The sequence below is a fragment of the Takifugu flavidus genome, chromosome 16 (assembly GCF_003711565.1).
Source record: "Takifugu flavidus isolate HTHZ2018 chromosome 16, ASM371156v2, whole genome shotgun sequence".
Classification (NCBI taxonomy): domain Eukaryota; kingdom Metazoa; phylum Chordata; class Actinopteri; order Tetraodontiformes; family Tetraodontidae; genus Takifugu; species Takifugu flavidus.
In genome coordinates, this window is record NC_079535.1 from 10,090,282 (window position 1) to 10,107,537 (window position 17,256).

Genomic DNA, 17,256 nt, shown 5'->3' on the forward strand with positions numbered 1-17,256 from the left:
TGTTTGTGTGTGTGTGTTTCCATGGATCCTGTTGCTCTGCAGTTGACTGTAAAATGAATAGTGTCTAACAACCTGTCAGGTCAAAGGGCAACATGAGCAGTGTGCAATCACTGATTTGAACCATGTTTTGCCTTCAACAACTATGGGAAATAAAATGTGCCGAGCCAGCAGAACGAAGTCACAGTCGATAAGCTTGTGTTCCACACACAACTTTCCAGTTTATTTGATTACAGCTAACAGCCTGAATTAGAATCATTAGGAAGGAGCGTGGACAAAAATTCTTCTCTCTGAAGGAAAATCAACAATTTCATCTGGAGATTCTTCTAGCGTTGACTTTCGAGTCTTTGGGCGTAAATTCGACTCACGAGATTTTTTTTTCTTTCTCAACAGTCGCCCCAGATAGTCCAGTGCCGCACCAGCACCAGCACCAGCACCAGCCAGGGCCACATTGGTGGCCGCCGACAGACCGGCCATACCTGAAACAACACCACGCATTTAGCTTTTGTCTTTATTTTATGTGGAAACTTCCGGGATTGGTTTGGAAAAGACAAAGTTATTAAAAGATACTTACCTGCTGACTGCAAAACAGCCACCGCGCTGCCTGCTGCCACCCCTCCTCCGTTGGCAATCGCAGCAGCAGACATCATCTTAGCAGCTACAGATCCTGCTGCTATCCCAGCTGAAGTGAAGCCTGCAGCCCCCAGAGCCACTGGAGCCAGGGCCACGGCCGCCACTGCGTATTTGCATGAACGCATCGTCATCTTCTAACCGTGGATCCATTTAATTTCTGTAGTCTGAAACTTGAGCAGTAAAGATAAAAACAGGAAACTCACCAGCACCTCCAACCACAGCAACAACTGTAACTGAAAAATTAGATTTGGTGGGGGTAAATAAAAATATTTACAAAAGGCAATATTTAGAGGAGTAACAGTGATCCAGCAGATCTTACCAGGTTTCATGTTTTCCTATGTCTGGTGGCTGACGGAGCTGAGCCTGTGTTTCATGGGCAGGGAAGGTTTCGTTTCGCCAGAAACGACAGTAACATTTTATATGGACGACAGGGGGCGCCAGAGAGCGGGACAAATTACACATAGGCCATTTATTTTAAAACAAAAAGGCAATATAGTTATTTTGGATGCTTGCACATTGAATTAGATACATTTTTAGTTTAAATTTGTGGAAAATATCCAAGCCGTGTGTCACTTTTTATACAAATGGTAAGAAATCTTAAACTACGTCATCTATATGCGTGCCTGTTGTCTATGTAGCGGCCAATAAAATAACTTCATGTTTAGATCGGGGAATATTTTCCTCCTGTAGGGTTTGATACAAATGAACAATATTTTTTTTAATGTTTCTGCTCCAAGTTGGAGATCTCTGAGCTTCCACGCTGGCTTATGCCCACTTCTCAAAAAGACGACAAAAATTAGATAAAACTTCCGAATTGAGGAATTATAGTACATATAAAATCTGACACTTAGGTTTATATGGCTTACTTCCGGTAAGGAAATGAATTAAAAAGTATTTAAAAATGTATGATGTTAACTTTTTTCTTTATAATTGTACTGGGAATGCTGGATTATTAATTAAATTCACTTGTTATTTAGTAAAAGATGAAACACGATTTATCTGGCGCAGTAACGCATCAAAATGTATCGTAAAATTTAATTAAACGATTTAGTGTAGGCAAAATGCCTCTCGGCTTGAATAAAACACAATAAGTTTTATAATAAACATGTTTAACCAATACTGGTCTAATAATTCGTGCGCAGAAAATGATGTTGACGTTCTCCTTCAATTAGAAAAGCTAAAAATGTCACTACCTGCTTCCACTTCCCTTTTTCAAAATAAGAGCTCTGTATTTCGCCGGTTTCACCATTATTTCAAGGGCGAATTCTAAACATTTATATACACATTACTTGCTGGACGTAGATGTCTTTCAGATAATGCTGTAGCTAAGTTTAAGGAAGTGATCCCTGTGCTAATCCCAGGACCACCGTGTGTTTCCCCAGGGATAAATCATTATAATCTTAGCCCTGCTGAGGTTGACTCTATTGCTGAAGGTGCAGCAACCTCACTGAGAATCACGCTTGATTCTGTTGCCCCCCTGAAAAAGAAAATAGTAAATCAGAGGAGGTGTGCCCCCTGGTATAATTCACATATCAGGACCCTCAAGCAGAAAGTGTGAAGACTGGAAAGGAAGTGGCATTCTTGTAAAATAGACAGCTATCATGTAGCCTGGAAAGACTGTCTATTAGTTTATAAAAAGGCCCTCCGTAAGGCTAGAACAGCTTATTTTTCTTCTTTAATTGAGGAAAATAAGAGCAACCCCAGGATTCTTTTCAGCACTGTGGCCAAATTAACCAAGAGTCACAGTGTTTTAGATCCACGTATCCCTTCTTCCCTTAGTGGTGAAGACTTCATGAGCTTCTTCACTGATAAAGTTCTAGCTATCAGAGAGAAAGCTAACCAGGCCATCCCAACAACTGGACCATCACCAGATGTGCTCACTGTGGGAACATACAGGGTCTCCAACGAGCCCTTAAACTCCTTCAGCCCTATATATTTTTCTGAGGCGTCTTCGCTAATTCAGAATCCAAGACCACCACGTGTCTTTTAGATCCCATCCCAACACACCTGTTGAAGGATGTTTTACCATTGATAGGCAGCTCTATCCTGGACCAGATCAATGGTTCTTTAGTGACAGGTTATGTACCCCGGTGCTACAAGGTGGCAGTGATTAAGCCGTTGCTTAAAAAACCATCACTGGATCCTGATGTATTCGCAAATTATAGGCCGATATCCAACCTTCCTTTTATCTCTAAAGTTCTAGAGAAGGTGGTGGTGACTCAGTTACTGGAGCACCTGCAGAGGAACAGCCAGTTTGAGATGTTTCAGTCAGGCTTTAGAGCTCATCACAGCACAGAAAAGGCACTTCTTAAAGTTACTAATGATCTTCTTATAGCTTCAGATCATGGACTGGTCTCTATGCTGGTTCTGCTGGACCTCAGTGCTGCTTTTGATACAGTTGATCACAGCATCCTGTTACAGAGACTGGAACATGTGATTGGGATTAATGGGGCAGCACTAGACTGGTTTAGATCATACTTATCTGATAGATACCAGTTTGCTCATGTCCATGGTGTTCCCTCCTCATACAGTAGGGTTAGCCATGGGGTTCCTCAAGGTTCTGTACTTGGACCAATCCTTTTCACCTTGTACATGCTTCCCTTAGGGAATATTATTCGGCAGCATGGGATAAATTTTCATTGTTATGCTGATGACACTCAGCTCTATTTATCCATGAAACCAGAGGAGACAGAGACGTTAGTGAAGCTCCAGACCTGTCTTAAAGACATAAAGTCCTGGATGTCTTCAAATTTCCTCCTCCTTAACTCAGGAAAAACTGAGGTCATGGTGTTTGGTCCTGAACCTCTCAGGATAGATTAGATCACATGATCACTCTAGATCAGGGGTCGGCAACCCGCGGCTCTGGAGCCACATGTGGCTCTTTGGCGCCGCCCTAGTGGCTCCCTGGAGCTTTTTCAAAAATATGAAAATGGAAATTGTTTTAATATAATTTCTGTAGGAGGAAAAACGTGACAAACATTCTTAAAGTTTTCCAATGCTGTATAAATGTGTATAATAAATATTTAATTTCAACCTCTCATTATAATGGAAGTTAAACTTAAAGCTCCATCGTACAGCAAAGTGGCCACGTGGTGCGTCATTCTCTCCAGGATGCGCTGCAGGGAAAATAAATATTTAATCACGAATGCTCATTATGTATTTGTAGCCTACTAATCATTTGGAAAGTAGGCTAATACAGCTAATATAGACACTTACAGCATGTGTTGCCTTTATTATAAGCCCTATTAAAGGCTTTAATTTTTTGAGGCTCCAGACAGCTTTGTTTCTTGTTTTTTTGGTCCAATATGGCTATTCCAACATTTTGGGTTGCCGACCTCTGCTCTAGATGGTATCTCATTAACATCTAGTCTCTCTGTGAGGAATCTAGGAGTAACTTTTGATCAAAATCTCTCCTTCAACTCACACATTAAATTAGTCTCTAGAAGTGCCTTTTTTCACCTGAGGAACATCTCAAAGATCAGGAAGCTACTAATTCGGCATGATGCTGAAAAGTTAGTCCATGCATTTGTTACTTCCAGGCTGGACTATTGTAATTCTTTATTATCAGGGTGTTCAAACAACTCTTTAAGAAGCCTCCAGTTGATCCAATATGCTGCAGCCAGAGTTCTGACAGGTATTGACAAAAGAGATCAAATTACTCCTGTAATGGCGTCGCTTCATTGGCTGCCCGTTAAATTTAGAATAATTTTTAAAACCCTTCTTCTGACCTACAAGGTCCTCAGAGGCCTAGCTCCATCCTACCTGGAGGAGCTAGTGATACCTTATCAGCCCAATAGACCGCTCCGCTCTCAGAATGCTGGTCTATTTGTGGTTCCCAGAGTTTCTAGGAGTAGAATGGGGGGCCAAGCATTTAGCTACCAGGCCCCCCTGCTATGGAACCAGCTCCCTGTCCAGGTACGGGAGACTGACTCCATCGCTACTTTTAAGATCAGATTTAAAACCTACCTCTTTGAAAAAGCTTATTGTTGTTAATTTTGTAGTTCCAGTTATTATCATAGACAGACAAATTATCATACTTAGGGGGTCGTCTAATCATTAGGTCACATTCTAGCTATGCTGTTATAGGCCAAGGCTGCCGGGGTCCAGAAACATGATCACCTGACAGGCCTCTGTCACCCCACTGGGTCATGGTTTCCTCTCCTCTCCTCTCCTTTCCTCCTCCTCATCAAGCAGACTAGTTATGATGATTCCTGTGTAGTTTTTCTGCTCCCCCCCCCCCCCCCCCGTTTATTTACAGGTATCGCCGCCGTTCGGAGCTGCATGATGACCTCCGGCCCCGCTGACCCGTTGTATAGTGTATTTTTGTGTGTGTTTCTGTGCTCTGTGCCTCTCCTCTCCTCTCCTCTCTCTCTCTCCTCTTCCTCTCCTTCTCCTCTCCTCTCCTCTCCTCTCCTCTCCTCTCCTTCTCCTTCTCGCTTCTCCTTCTCCTTCTCCTTCTCCTCTCCTCTCCTCTCTCCTCTCCTCTCCTCTCCTCTCCTCCTCTCCTCTCTTCCTCTCCTCCTCCTCTCCTTCTCCTTCTCCTTCTCCTTCTCCTTCTCCCCTCCTCTCCCCCCTCTCCTTCTCCCCTCCTCTCCCCCCTCCTTCTCCTTCTCCCCTCCTCCTCCCCCTCCTTCCTTCCTTCTCCTTCTCCTTCTCTCCTCTCCTCCCCCCTCTCCTCTATACCACCTGCCATCAGCAGGAGGGTCCCCCTACATGAGGTCCTGCTCAAGGTTTCTTCCTGTTAAAGGGGAGTTTTTCCTTGCCACTGTTGCTTGTCTGGGGTCAGGCCCTGGGATTCTGGAAAGTGCCTTGAAACAATTTTGATTGTATAAGATGCTATATAAATAAAGATTGATTTTATTTTATTTTTCAAAATAAGAGCTCACCATTATTTCAAGGGCGAATTCTAAACATTTATATACACATTACTTGCTAGACGTAGATGTCAATTATTAGCAATATAATAATTATAATATAATATAATAATTTTTAGCCTACTGTTAACCAAAAATTGCTGAAGCTTAAAGGATCAATCAGAATTTTTAAAAAATATACTTAGAATGATTATGCTGTTATTTGTTCCATCTGAGAATTATTATCATTGGGATGATATTATTCAAGTTTGTTTTAATTACTGTGGATCCATTAGATTGTTTGATTCAAATGCTTCAGTCAAAAACACTGCTGAAAGAGCTATAAAATCTATTCTTGCTTCTATTTTTCCTCTGCATTTAACGTCACCTTGTGACATTCTTCACATATCAGACGCCCTCTTTGTTGGGTGCTATTCCAACAACAGGCAGAAGAGGGCGCACTTTGGGCTTTGTGCAATACCCGAATATGTCCAGCAGGGGTCTCTTTTTCCTCTTTTCTTCCATTAGAAATGAAGATGTGAGCCCAGCATCTCTGAAGGAATCTCAACCAAAACTTGCAGAAAACCTGCATGCTGCAGTAATATAATATAATATAATGTAATGTAATGTAATGTAATGTATATAATATAATATAATATAATATAATATAATAAATATAAATATCTAAGAATAAGAATAATAATAATATAATATAAATAGCACTTTCATGATGTGAACCCGCCTGGAATATTTAATGACAGTGCATTTTGCTTTTGCAGCCCAATTAGGGGATTAGGGTTGTCAACTGATAATTAAATGTTGCGTCCTGTATTGGTGATACACGTGGCTGTCACACACATCAACACTAAAGTTGACAATGATATTATGTATTTTTGAAAATCCACATTGATTGTCCCAGCTGAGAAAAGTGCGGAGGCAAAACAGAAAAAGTTGTAACCAGAGTGTAAAATGGGAAGATAAACAGGAATGACAGGAAAATGTGAGAGATGATTCACACAAAGCCAAGTGTAGATCTGCCAACCAAATGTCTCCATTAGTCAGAAAGAATGACTGAGGTGAAACGACCTGGCTCAGGAGGCAGCCGTCACAGGTTGTATCTGCAGAGGCTGATATTTAATCTGGTTGATAGATAAGCCATCGGTGACAGGGAAGGTTTAATCACACTGGTCTCTGCTGCCCATAAACTGGGATGGTCTGTTGGCTGCTAAAAACAAGTGAATTATCAATGTTTACTACTCTAAAACCCATGTTGTAAAAAAGATCCTGAAAAACCGAAGTTTTTTTAGAGTGATAATAACGATCATAGTTTTAATAATGCTAGATGTTTACACTATCCCCCCTCCCTTACTTTGAATTGGGATTTTTATTTCTGTTCAGTAGGATACATGTTGTTTGTTGTGTATTTTAATGTCACCATATTTCGTCTTGTTTGAGATTACAAGCTCTGGTCTGCGTTTGAAAATTGTAGCTGGAAATGCAACATTTTCCAGCCCTACTAAGCTCGGCCTGATGCCTGAAGGTCGTTGTGCTGAACTTGAACATGTGATGACAACAACACCCATATTTATATTCTTTTGTGACTCTGATGCTTGTGATTGTCTTTTGGAAATGGGCTGTTTAATTCTGACAGTCCTGCATGTTGTGTGTGTTCAAATGGTTGTTCATCATATGTAAATGAATGTAAAGATAACAAATAAAACATACTGTTGATTGATCCTGTCTGTATTTATGCTGATGTCGACATTTGTTGTGACGCCATTGTGTGCAATTTTAGTTCGTGTTCCTTAAGTGTCAGAAGTTTTGTGTCCCTGTTGTCGGCCGGCTGTTTTATTTGGTAATTAGAGTGTTTGTGTGTGTTTGTGTGTGTGTGTTTCCATGGATCCTGTTGCTCTGCAGTTGACTGTAAAATGAATAGTGTCTAACAACCTCAGGTCAAAGTGCAACATGAGCAGTGTGCAATCACAGATTTGAACCATGTTTTGCCTTCAACAACTATGGGAAATAAAATGTGCCGAGCCAGCAGAACAAAGTCACAGTCGATAAGCTTGTGTTCCACACACAACTTTCCAGTTTATTTGATTACAGCTAACAGCCTGAATTAGAATCATTAGGAAGGAACATGGACAAAAATGCTGCTCTCTGAAGGAAAACGATAAATTTTCACTGAAAATTCTTCCAGCTTTGACTTTAGAATCTTTGGGTGAAAATTCGACCCTCAAATTTTTTTTCAGAACAGTCGCCCCAGGAGACCCAGTGCCGCACCAGCACCAGCCAGGGCCACATTGGTTGTCGGCGAAATACCGGCCATACCTGAAACAACACCACGCATTTAGCTTTTATTTTATGTGGAAACTTCCGGGATTGGTTTGGAAAAGACAAAGTTATTAAAAGATACTTACCCGCTGACTGCAAAACAGCCACCGCGCTGCCTGCTGCCACCCCTCCTCCGTTGGCAACTGCAGTAACAGACATCAACTTAGCAGCTACAGATCCTGATGCTATCCCAGCTGAAGTGAAGCCTGCAGCCCCCAGAGCCACTGGAGCCAGGGCCACGGTCGCCGCTGCGTATTTGCATGAACGCATCGTCATCTTCTAACCGTGGATCCATTTAATTTCTGTAGTCTGAAACTTGTAAAGATAAAAATAGGAAACTCACCAGCACCTCCAACCACAGCAACAACTGTAACTGAAAAATTAGATTTGGTGGGGGTAAATAAAAATATTTACAAAAGGCAATATTTAGAGGAGTATCAGTGATCCAGCAGAGCTTACCAGGGTCCATGTTTTCCTATGTCTGGTGGCTGACTGAGCTGAGCCTGTGTTTTATGGGCAGGGAAGGTTTCGTTTCGCCAGAAACGACAGTAACATTTTTATATGGATGGCAGAGGGGGGGATAAATGAATAATCTGCCATGTATTTAAAAAACAAAAAGGCAATATAGTTAGTTTGGATGCTTGCACATTGAATTAGATGGATTTCTAGCTTAAATTTGAGTAAAATATCCAAGCCGTGTGTCACTTATTATACAAATGATGACAGAAATGACAGAAAATGATAATGACTTTCTCCTTCAATTAGGACAGGACAGGACAGGACAGGACAGGACAGGACAGGATAAACTTTATTGATCTCACATCGGGGAAATTCACGTGTTACAGCGGGAGCCCGTGGTGTGCATTACAGTATAGTACTAGAAGAAAAAAAGAAAAAGACTCTCATGTTATGTACATTCCTATGTACATTATACATTATATACAGAAATTAAAAATTATATACAGAAGGAATGTCAGACAATATGAAGAAAATGAAGGTGCCAGAAAAATGAAGGTGCAATAAGAGATGTGCAAATAAGACATTCCAGAGGTATAAGACATCCTCCTCTCACCCACCTCATCAATGGAGTCCAGAGAACAGTCCAGGAGTGAGCCAGCCCTTCTGACCAGTTTGTTGAGTCTCTTCCTGTCCCTCTCTGAGCTTCCACAGCTCCAGCAGACCACAGCGTAGAAGATCACTGATGCCACCACAGAGTCATAAAAAGTCCTCAGCAGTGTCCTGCACACTCCAAAGGACCTCAGTCTCCTCGGCAGATGGAGACGACTTTGGCCCTTCTTGTACAGGGCGCCTGTGTTATGAGTCCAGTCCAGTTTATAGTTGAGATGAACACCCAGGTATTTGTACTCCTCCACGATCTCAATGTCCAAACCCTGGATGTTCACGGGTGCAGTGTGAGAATCCTTCCTACTGAAGTCGATCAGCACCTCCTTTGACTTGCTGGCGTTGATGCGCAGATGGTTCAGTTCACACCAAAGTTGGTGATGACCTCCCTGTACTCCAGTTCGTTCCCCTCAGACACACGTCCAACGATGGCTGTATCGTCGGAGAACTTCTGGAGGTGGCAGCTGTCCGAGTTGTAGCTGAAGTCTGATGTGTAGAGAGTGAAGAGGAAGGGAGAGAGAACTGTACCCTGCGGGGCCCCGTGCTGCAGACAACCACCTCGGACTCACAGTCACGGAGCCTCACGTTCTATAGTCTGTTGGTGAGGTAGTCGGTGGTCCAGGCAGCTAGGGGACCGTCGACTCCGGCTCCCTCCAGCTTCCCTCTCAGCAGTGATGGCTGGATTGTGTTGAAGGCACTGGAGAGGTCAAAGAACATGACTCTCACAGTGCTCCTGGTGCCCTCTAGGTGTGAGAGTGACCGGTGCAGCAGGTAGATGACAGCGTCATCCACACCAATGCCCGGTCGATATGCAAACTGTAGAGGGTCCATCTTGCTGTCCACCAGCTGTCGGAGGTGGGTGAGAACGATCCCCTCCATGGTCTTCATCAGGTGAGAGGTTAAAGCCACCGGCCTGAAGTGGTTGGGCTCCCTGGCGTGCACAGTCTTAGGAACCGGAACCACACATGATGTTTTCCACAGGAGTGGAACTCTCTCCAGACTGAGGCTCAGGTTAAAGATGTGCAGGAGTACTCCACAGAGCTGAGCTGCACAGTCCTTGAGTAGTCTGGAGTTGATGTCATCAGGGCCAGTAGCAAAGGCAGAGTTATGGTGTCTTTCCGAAGGTCCCGTTGATACATCAACAGGTGGAGCCTTGTCTGGAACACATGAAAACGCATGAAAAACGGCGTCTTTGTAACAGACAAGGAGAAATGCTCAGATAAAAACCCGTGTAGGCTCTTTAAACAAAGAGGAGTGATGCTTTTAGGCAGCGTTTGGAACAATGTTTGTCCTTGTAGGAACTATCAGCTTATTATATTTGGTTCTTTACCTGCAGGGACCATTGGATGGATTGGGATGTCCTCAGCACCAGAGTAGCCTTCAAACCATTTTCAATGGCTTTCAACTTATACAACCCCCCCCCTCACACACACACACACACACAACACACACACTCTCTCTCTCTCTCTAATTTTATTTAGTACACTGAATTGGGAAAATATGTTAATAATAATTTTTAGCCTACTGTTAACCAAAAATTGCTGAAGCTTAAAGGATTCAATCAGAATTTTTTAAAAATATACTTTGAATGATTATCCTGTTATTTGTTCCATCTGAGAATTATTATCATTGGGATGATATTATTCAAGTTTGTTTTAATTACTGTGGATCCATTATTTTGTTTGATTCAAATGCTTCAGTCAAAAACACTGCTGAAAGAGCTATAAAATCTATTCTTGCTTCTATTTTTCCTCTGCATTTAACGTCACCTTGTGACATTCTTTACATACACACGTGACACACATGTGACAGCAATTGTGTGCAATTTTAGTTCTTGTTCCTTAAGTGCCAGAAGTTTAGTGTCCCTGTTGTCGGCCGCCTGTTTTATTTGGTAATTAGAGTGTTTGTGTGTGTTTCCATGGATCCTGTTGCTCTGCAGTTGACTGTAAAATGAATAGTGTCTAACAACCTGTCAGGTCAAAGCGCCACATGAGCAGTGTGCAATCACAGATTTGAACCATGTTTTGCCTTCAACAACTATTGGAAATAAAATGTGCTGAGCCAGCAGAACGAAGTCACAGTCGATAAGCTTGTGTTCCACACACAACTTTCCAGTTTATTTGATTACAGCTAACAGCCTGAATTAGAATCATTAGGAAGGAACGTGGACAGAAATGCTTCTCTCTGAAGGAAAATGATACATTTACACACACATACATACATCACTGAAAATTCTTCCAGCTTTGACTTTAGAATCTTTAGGTGAAAATTTGATCCACAAGATTTTTTTTTTTTTCAGAACAGCCGCCCCAGGAACCCCAGTGCCGCACCAGCACCAGCCAGGGCCACATTGGTTGCCGCCGACAGACCGGCCATACCTGAAACAACACCACGCATTTAGCTTTTATTTTATGTGGAAACTTCCGGGATTGGTTTGGAAAAGACAAAGTTATTAAAAGATACTTACCCGCTGACTGCAAAACAGCCACCGCGCTGCCTGCTGCCACCCCTCCTCCGTTGGCAATCGCAGCAGCAGACATCATCTTAGCAGCTACAGATCCTGCTGCTATCCCAGCTGAAGTGAAGCCTGCAGCCCCCAGAGCCACTGGAGCCAGGGCCACGGTCGCCGCTGCGTATTTACATAAATGCATCGTCATCTTCTAACCGTGGATCCATTTAATTTCTGTAGTCTGAATCTTGAGCAGTAAAGATAAAAATAGGAAACTCACCAGCACCTCCAACCACAGCAACAACTGTACCTGAAAAATTAGATTTGGTGGGGGTAAATAAAAATATTTACAAAAGGCAATATTTAGAGGACCATCAGTGATCCAGCAGATCTTACCAGGTTTCATGTTTTTCTATGTCTGGTGGCTGACGGAGCTGAGCCTGTGTTTCATGGGCAGGGAAGGTTTCGTTTCGCCAGAAACGACAGTAACATTTTATATGGACGGCAGGGGGCGCCAGAGAGCGGGACAAATTACAAATCTGCCATTTATTTAAAAACAAAAAGGCAATATAGTTACTATAGTTACTAATTCAATGCTTGCACATTGAATTAAATACATTTTTAGCTTAAATTTGTGGAAAATATCCAAGCCGTGTGTCACTTTTTATACAAATGGTAAGAAATCTTAAACTACGTCATCTGTATGCGTGCCTGTTGTCTATGTAGCGGCCAATAAAATAACTGCATGTTTAGATCGGGGAATATTTTCCTCCTGTAGGGTTTGATACAAATGAACAATATTTTTTTATGTTTCTGCTGCAAGTTGGAGATCTCTGAGCTTCCACGCTGGCTTATGCCCACTTCTCAAAAAGACGACAAAAATTAGATAAAACTTCAGAATTGAGGAATTATAGTACATATAAAATCTGGCACTTAGGTTTATATGGCTTACTTCCGGTAAGGAAATTAATTAAAATGTATTTCAAAATGTATGATGTTAACTTTTTTCTTTATAATTGTACTGGGAATGCTGGATTATTAATTAAATTCACTTGTTATTTAGTAAAAGATGAAACACGATTTATCTGGCGCAGTAACGCATCAAAATGTAGCGTTTAAAATTTAAGCAAACGATTTAGTGTAGGCAAAATGCCTCTCGGCTTGAATAAAACACAATAAGTTTTATAATAAACATGTTTAACCAATACTGGTCTAATAATTCGTGCCCAGACGTTCTCCTTCAATTAGAAAAGTTCAAAATCTCACTTCCTGATTCCACTGCCCTTTTTCAAAATAAGAGCTCTGTATTTCGCCGGTTTCACCATTATTTCAAGGGCGAATTCTAAACATTTATATACACATTACTTGCTGGACGTAGATGTCAATTATGAGCAATATCATTTTACATAAACTGTGTTTAAAAAGAGCTCATGTTACGATTTACTGTCGGGTCGAGGGGATCACGTGGTAGCCCACGCGCACGCGCTTTGTTGTAAATAAAAATGCCTGCCGTCTTCATCATCCCGGTGTCGGACAGCGGAAAAATCTGATATTGGCTGCAGACTCTGTTGTTTTCGTGCACAGCTGCAGGTTTTGGAGGCTGCAAGAAGACGCCTGATGTCTGTGGCAAACGCGAAACACACAGTCCTCAATCCGGTAAGAGGTTTCTACTTGATTACTCATTACGAAAGGTAATCTTGTGCCATCATCACCAACAAACCCTCCTGTAGTGTGAAAATACAGGGGATTTAGTGACCGTGTTGCCATTAAATGACCAGCAGATGAATGAGGCGTTCACTTGCAGCCGTGGCTGTCCGTCATTCGCGTTGGTGTCAGTGCAGGGGTCCTCATGCCTGCTGTCCTCCTCAGGTGGTCCCGTACACAGGGCCCATACCTGGAGGGCTCCACCCGGGGGAGATCATCATCATCCAGGGCTCTGTGCCTCCTGATGCCGACAGGTGAGTCGAGACCATCACAAACTTTCGCCACGACAGGTTTGATTGGCGTCATTTTATCATTGTAGCTTATTTAAATGCTTTTTGTATAAAGGCCCTGTTGTTGTTTTTATGTTCATGCAATAGATTTAACAGACACCGCATAAAATATTTACCTCCTCCATTTAAAATGTTTGAGCCTGTTTATGATCAGCATTTAACTTATGGCTTTTAACCCGAAGGCACGATTACTCCATTAAATGTCAGCAGCGTGTTCAATGTTCCTCTGACCCGAACCAGACCTCCCTGCAGGTTCCAGGTCGACCTGTCGAGCGGCTGCAGCACCAAACCCCCCTCAGACGTGGCCCTGCGCCTCAGCCCCCGCTTTGTCGACTCGCCCTGCGTGGTGTGCAGCTCTCTGCTGCAGGGGAGCTGGGCCAAGGAGGAAACGCTCCACCAGCTGCCCTACAAACGCGGCGCCCCCTTCGAGACCATCATCCTGGTGCAAAACGACGCTTTCAAAGTCAGCGGAGACCCAAACAAGCGCTTTCAAAGCGGTTTCATTCTGGGTGCTAAAGTACTTGCCCTCTCCTGTAGGTGGCAGTAAACGGCGCCCATCTGCTGGAATACAAGCACAAAATTCCATTAAACGGAGTCGACACGTTTTCCGTGTCTGGAAGCGTCCGGGTGCACGCCATCGGCTACATCCCTAACTCAGTAACTACGCCTTCGCTTTATTCTCTTCTCCTAAGTTGATCATACGCTTGTTTTTCCTCCAAACAAATCCGATTAACCATCTCTAAATTTGTCCCCCTCCTTTTAGGCGATATACTCACAATCAGGTGACTTGGTAAGTTCTCCTTTTGCATCACGGGGTGTGGGTGAAATTGCTTTATCCATTTTACTGCAGATCCAGTCTATTCTGGGAAAGAGTCTATTTCTGAGTCAGAAAAGCAAGTTTCATTAGGCACGACTATTCCCCACGCTCTGTCGGTGGATTTCTTCCTCCTTCGGAAAATGCTGGAATTTCTGATCAAAGCGTGTCGATCTGGGGCAGCCGGACATGATCTTTCTTTGGAAAACATGTTGCAGAAAATAACAGAGAAAGTTGAAATTGTTGATTCTAGAACCTCCCCTACAAAGGCAGCATTCTCAAAGGGCTGGTCCCAGGACAGCACATCACCATCAAAGGCCAGGTCAGCATGTATCCTCACAGGTAAAGCCCACCTTTACAGCCCCGAGGAGCAGCCGGCCAACAACTTCTGACGAGTTCTGTTCAGTTTTACAGTGAACCTGCGCAGCAGCGGGACGGAGAACGTCGCCCTCCACCTGAACCCCCGCATCAAGTCGGGCATGTTCATCAGGAACTCTTACCTGGGCGGGGCCTGGGGTCAGGAGGAGCGGGAGCTGCCCTTCTTCCCCTTCTCCTCGGGGGAGTACTTTGAGGTAGGCGCCGATCCGGGTTGCGGATGCACGTCGGGAGCGTAACGTCTGTCTCCCCCCCCCCTCTCAGGTCCTCATCCTGTGTCAGCCCCATCAGTTCAAGCTGGCGGTGAACGGATCCCACCTGTTCGAGTTCAGACACCGCGTGCAGGACCTCAGCAGCATCGACCAGCTGGAGATCATGGGAGACCTGGAGCTCGCAGACGTCAAACTGTGGTGATTCCCGGACACCTTCGGAATGCCGGAGGCGGCAGAACCTTCGCCGACAACTGTCATAAGCTAGTTTAGCGTCTTGGCTGCAGACGGACATCATCATCATCATCATCAGACTGTGAGTTTAAAGCGACGACTACAGTACGTTTATCTCCTGTTTTCCGTTCAATGGCGCACATTGAATTCAAAGGAATCTGTGTTTAAAAAAAGCCACAGTGACTTACTATTAAAGCATTTTGCAAAGTTTAAATAAAAAGTAGAGCTCATAAATGCTTGTATCTATTACTAAAACTATCCAGTGGGTACTCGGATGGAAGTATTTCATTTTTTGCCCAATAAACTATCAAGATTTGAATCATTTAACGTGGGTTCTTTTGTTATTTCCAGTGGAACTGCAGAACAGCGCCACTTTAAATATTGCAAACTAAGAATACGGACTGGGATAACTGGGATTTTCATTTCGCAGTGAGGTTTTTAATCCTGTTACTCTTAATATTTTACTTGTCTGAAACATTTGGCCAGTCTGTTTGCAGTCGGATTCATTACAGAGAAATAAAAATCAACCTTTGGCAAAAATGACCTCACTCTGTTTTGTCCTAATACCAAAGAGCAGCAGGGTCGGTCTGAAACTTCTATGTAAAGGTGAATAAAGTCTACAGGCGTTTGACTTCTGAGAAGCTGTCTGTCGGCTGCAATGCATCCGAATGACCACAGGGTGGCAGTAGAGGTTTAATTCAAGAGAATTACAGAGCAGCAGAGGAAGAGCAGCTGAGGGCAAATCAAAAGGCCAGTTATGATTCACTGTCCAATTATTTTTGTCAGGTGACAAAGTGAACAATTCTGCTTTTTAAATTATGACTCAAATTTGGTTTGGCTTTGAAACATGGAGACCACAGATAAAATAATGGCCCACATGTTTGTTGTCCAGAAAATGTCCCGATTGTCCCTATCACCAGTTGATAAAACAGGTTTTTCTTTTTTAGACTCAACATCCAGTCGGCAGATAAAACCATAAAGGTACATCATCAGCACAACGTGGGCATCATTCCGCCTCCTCAACCAGCAGATTAACTTAACTTAACCTCATCTGATAAAAAGTTTGTGTTTTATTAATATCCACAGGAAATAGATTTTTTTAAAGATCTGTAATAACCATGGTACAGTACAACCCTTTTTTTCCTCCAACATAAAAAGGACATGATATGCAACTCGGTGACGTCAACCATTGCACCGCTGAAAACATCCAAGGGAACAGAAAGGCAAGAATCAGGCCAATCAGCAGCAGGCAAATCAGTTAAAAACGCAGACCTGTGAGCCAACAAATGAAATTATAATTTTGGCAAAAGTGTACTGTCAATACATTTATATGTACAGTATATATTTTTTGCTTGTAATGGCTCAAAGACATATGCTAATTTGTATTCTCCCATCCGTTTCCCAGAAGCTAATGGGTTCCGCTCCCTTAAATACAAAGAAAGAGCATGCTTGTGTTGTCATACACCACACTAAAAAAATGAACGCTCCCGAATCCAGCAGACGTCGGCTGAGGACAGTTGTTTTCCACTGGAGTTTTGTAAAATTCCATTCATTCGCCGTCAGCTAACTGTGAAACCGCAGGCTGTAATTTTCAGTCCTGCTGGCTGCAGCAAAGGAACAGGGTGAGAGTGAACTGGAACTAAAGTGGCACAGGAGACCTTTGTCGGTGCTTGTTGAGGTTAGCGGAAGGTGGGGCCGCGTGTAGCCCGACGTCAGACAGAGCTGAGCTTAACCAGTCCTCTGACAGAATCCTCGTGGAGCGAGTCCTGGCTGGCCGGGTCGTAGAATCCGGCCTGTATGGTGTGGTTGTGCCCCATTGGGCTGCCGCAGGGGAGCATACCTGGCGGCGAGGGTACTTCCTCCGGGGTGAGATAATGGTGGTGGGCCACAGGCTCCTGAAGGCCGTGGCTGTGTCCGTGGATTGGCAGCATGTCAGCGGGCTCGTGGCAGCTGAGGCTGGAGGTGGATGTCGGAGGCGTGGGCTGGCCGAGGGGAAGCGAGGTGCACGGGCCGCCTAAGACGAGGGAGGCGCGGCCGGGTAACGTTCCGCCGTTTTCGTGGGAGGCTGTCAAGATGACTGGCTCGCTGCTGTGCTGCTGGAGGAGGGGTGTGGTGGCGGCCTGCAAAACGAATTTGGTGCTCTGAATGCACTGGTCTTGGTCACACTGAGAGGAGAAGAACAGAAGCAAGGACCAGGTACAGCGATTGGGGAGGGGGGAGGACACCAGAGAGGTGGATCAGG

The 17,256-nt window shown here is 43.7% G+C and overlaps 3 protein-coding genes and 1 long non-coding RNA gene across 20 annotated transcripts in view; 2 read left to right on the forward strand and 2 right to left on the reverse strand.

Annotated features, from left to right (window-relative positions):
• Positions 1–193: 193 nt before the first annotated feature.
• LOC130539748 (interferon alpha-inducible protein 27-like protein 2A) lies at positions 194–8,402 on the reverse strand. Of its 4 annotated transcripts, none has more exons than XM_057058311.1 (4): positions 8,277–8,402; positions 8,161–8,190; positions 7,904–8,065; positions 194–476 (listed from the first exon to the last, which is right to left on the reverse strand). In XM_057058311.1, the coding sequence occupies exons 1-4, from the start codon at positions 8,284–8,286 to the stop codon at positions 256–258; spliced, it is 423 nt and encodes a 140-aa protein (XP_056914291.1). In that variant the 5' UTR covers positions 8,287–8,402; the 3' UTR covers positions 194–255. The 4 variants fall into 4 exon arrangements, with proteins under 4 accessions (XP_056914291.1, XP_056914293.1, XP_056914292.1 ...); XM_057058313.1 differs by lacking the exons at positions 7,904–8,065; positions 8,161–8,190 and adding exons at positions 572–733; positions 834–863 and having other exon boundaries at positions 8,277–8,301; XM_057058312.1 differs by lacking the exons at positions 7,904–8,065; positions 8,161–8,190; positions 8,277–8,402 and adding exons at positions 572–733; positions 834–863; positions 950–1,056.
• Positions 1,095–15,341, forward strand: LOC130539745 (galectin-8-like). 7 transcript variants are annotated; one of them, XM_057058304.1, is made up of 9 exons: positions 1,095–1,217; positions 12,973–13,044; positions 13,258–13,346; positions 13,623–13,845; positions 13,920–14,039; positions 14,146–14,172; positions 14,450–14,538; positions 14,603–14,768; positions 14,836–15,341. In XM_057058304.1, the coding sequence occupies exons 1-9, from the start codon at positions 1,215–1,217 to the stop codon at positions 14,983–14,985; spliced, it is 939 nt and encodes a 312-aa protein (XP_056914284.1). In that variant the 5' UTR covers positions 1,095–1,214; the 3' UTR covers positions 14,986–15,341. The 7 variants fall into 7 exon arrangements, with proteins under 7 accessions (XP_056914284.1, XP_056914286.1, XP_056914283.1 ...); XM_057058306.1 differs by having other exon boundaries at positions 13,635–13,845; XM_057058303.1 differs by lacking the exon at positions 1,095–1,217 and adding an exon at positions 11,921–12,063.
• Positions 5,616–7,218, forward strand: LOC130539749 (uncharacterized). Its single transcript, XR_008954209.1, has 2 exons — positions 5,616–6,111; positions 6,179–7,218. It is a non-coding gene; the product is annotated as an uncharacterized LOC130539749 (long non-coding RNA).
• The window catches only part of zdhhc14 (zinc finger DHHC-type palmitoyltransferase 14), a 28,885-nt gene continuing 22,658 nt past the window's right edge, over positions 11,030–17,256 (reverse strand). For 2 of the 8 annotated variants that reach the window (XM_057058289.1, XM_057058285.1), the window contains exons 10-12: positions 11,669–17,179; positions 11,407–11,568; positions 11,030–11,317 (exon numbers count right to left, since the gene is read on the reverse strand). In XM_057058289.1, the coding sequence (XP_056914269.1) occupies positions 16,727–17,179 (453 nt within the window). In that variant the 3' untranslated portion in view covers positions 11,030–11,317; positions 11,407–11,568; positions 11,669–16,726. Of the gene's footprint in view, positions 11,318–11,406; positions 11,569–11,668; positions 17,180–17,256 lie in introns of those variants that run through there. The other 6 variants (XM_057058291.1, XM_057058290.1, XM_057058288.1 and 3 more) reach the window with 5 other exon arrangements.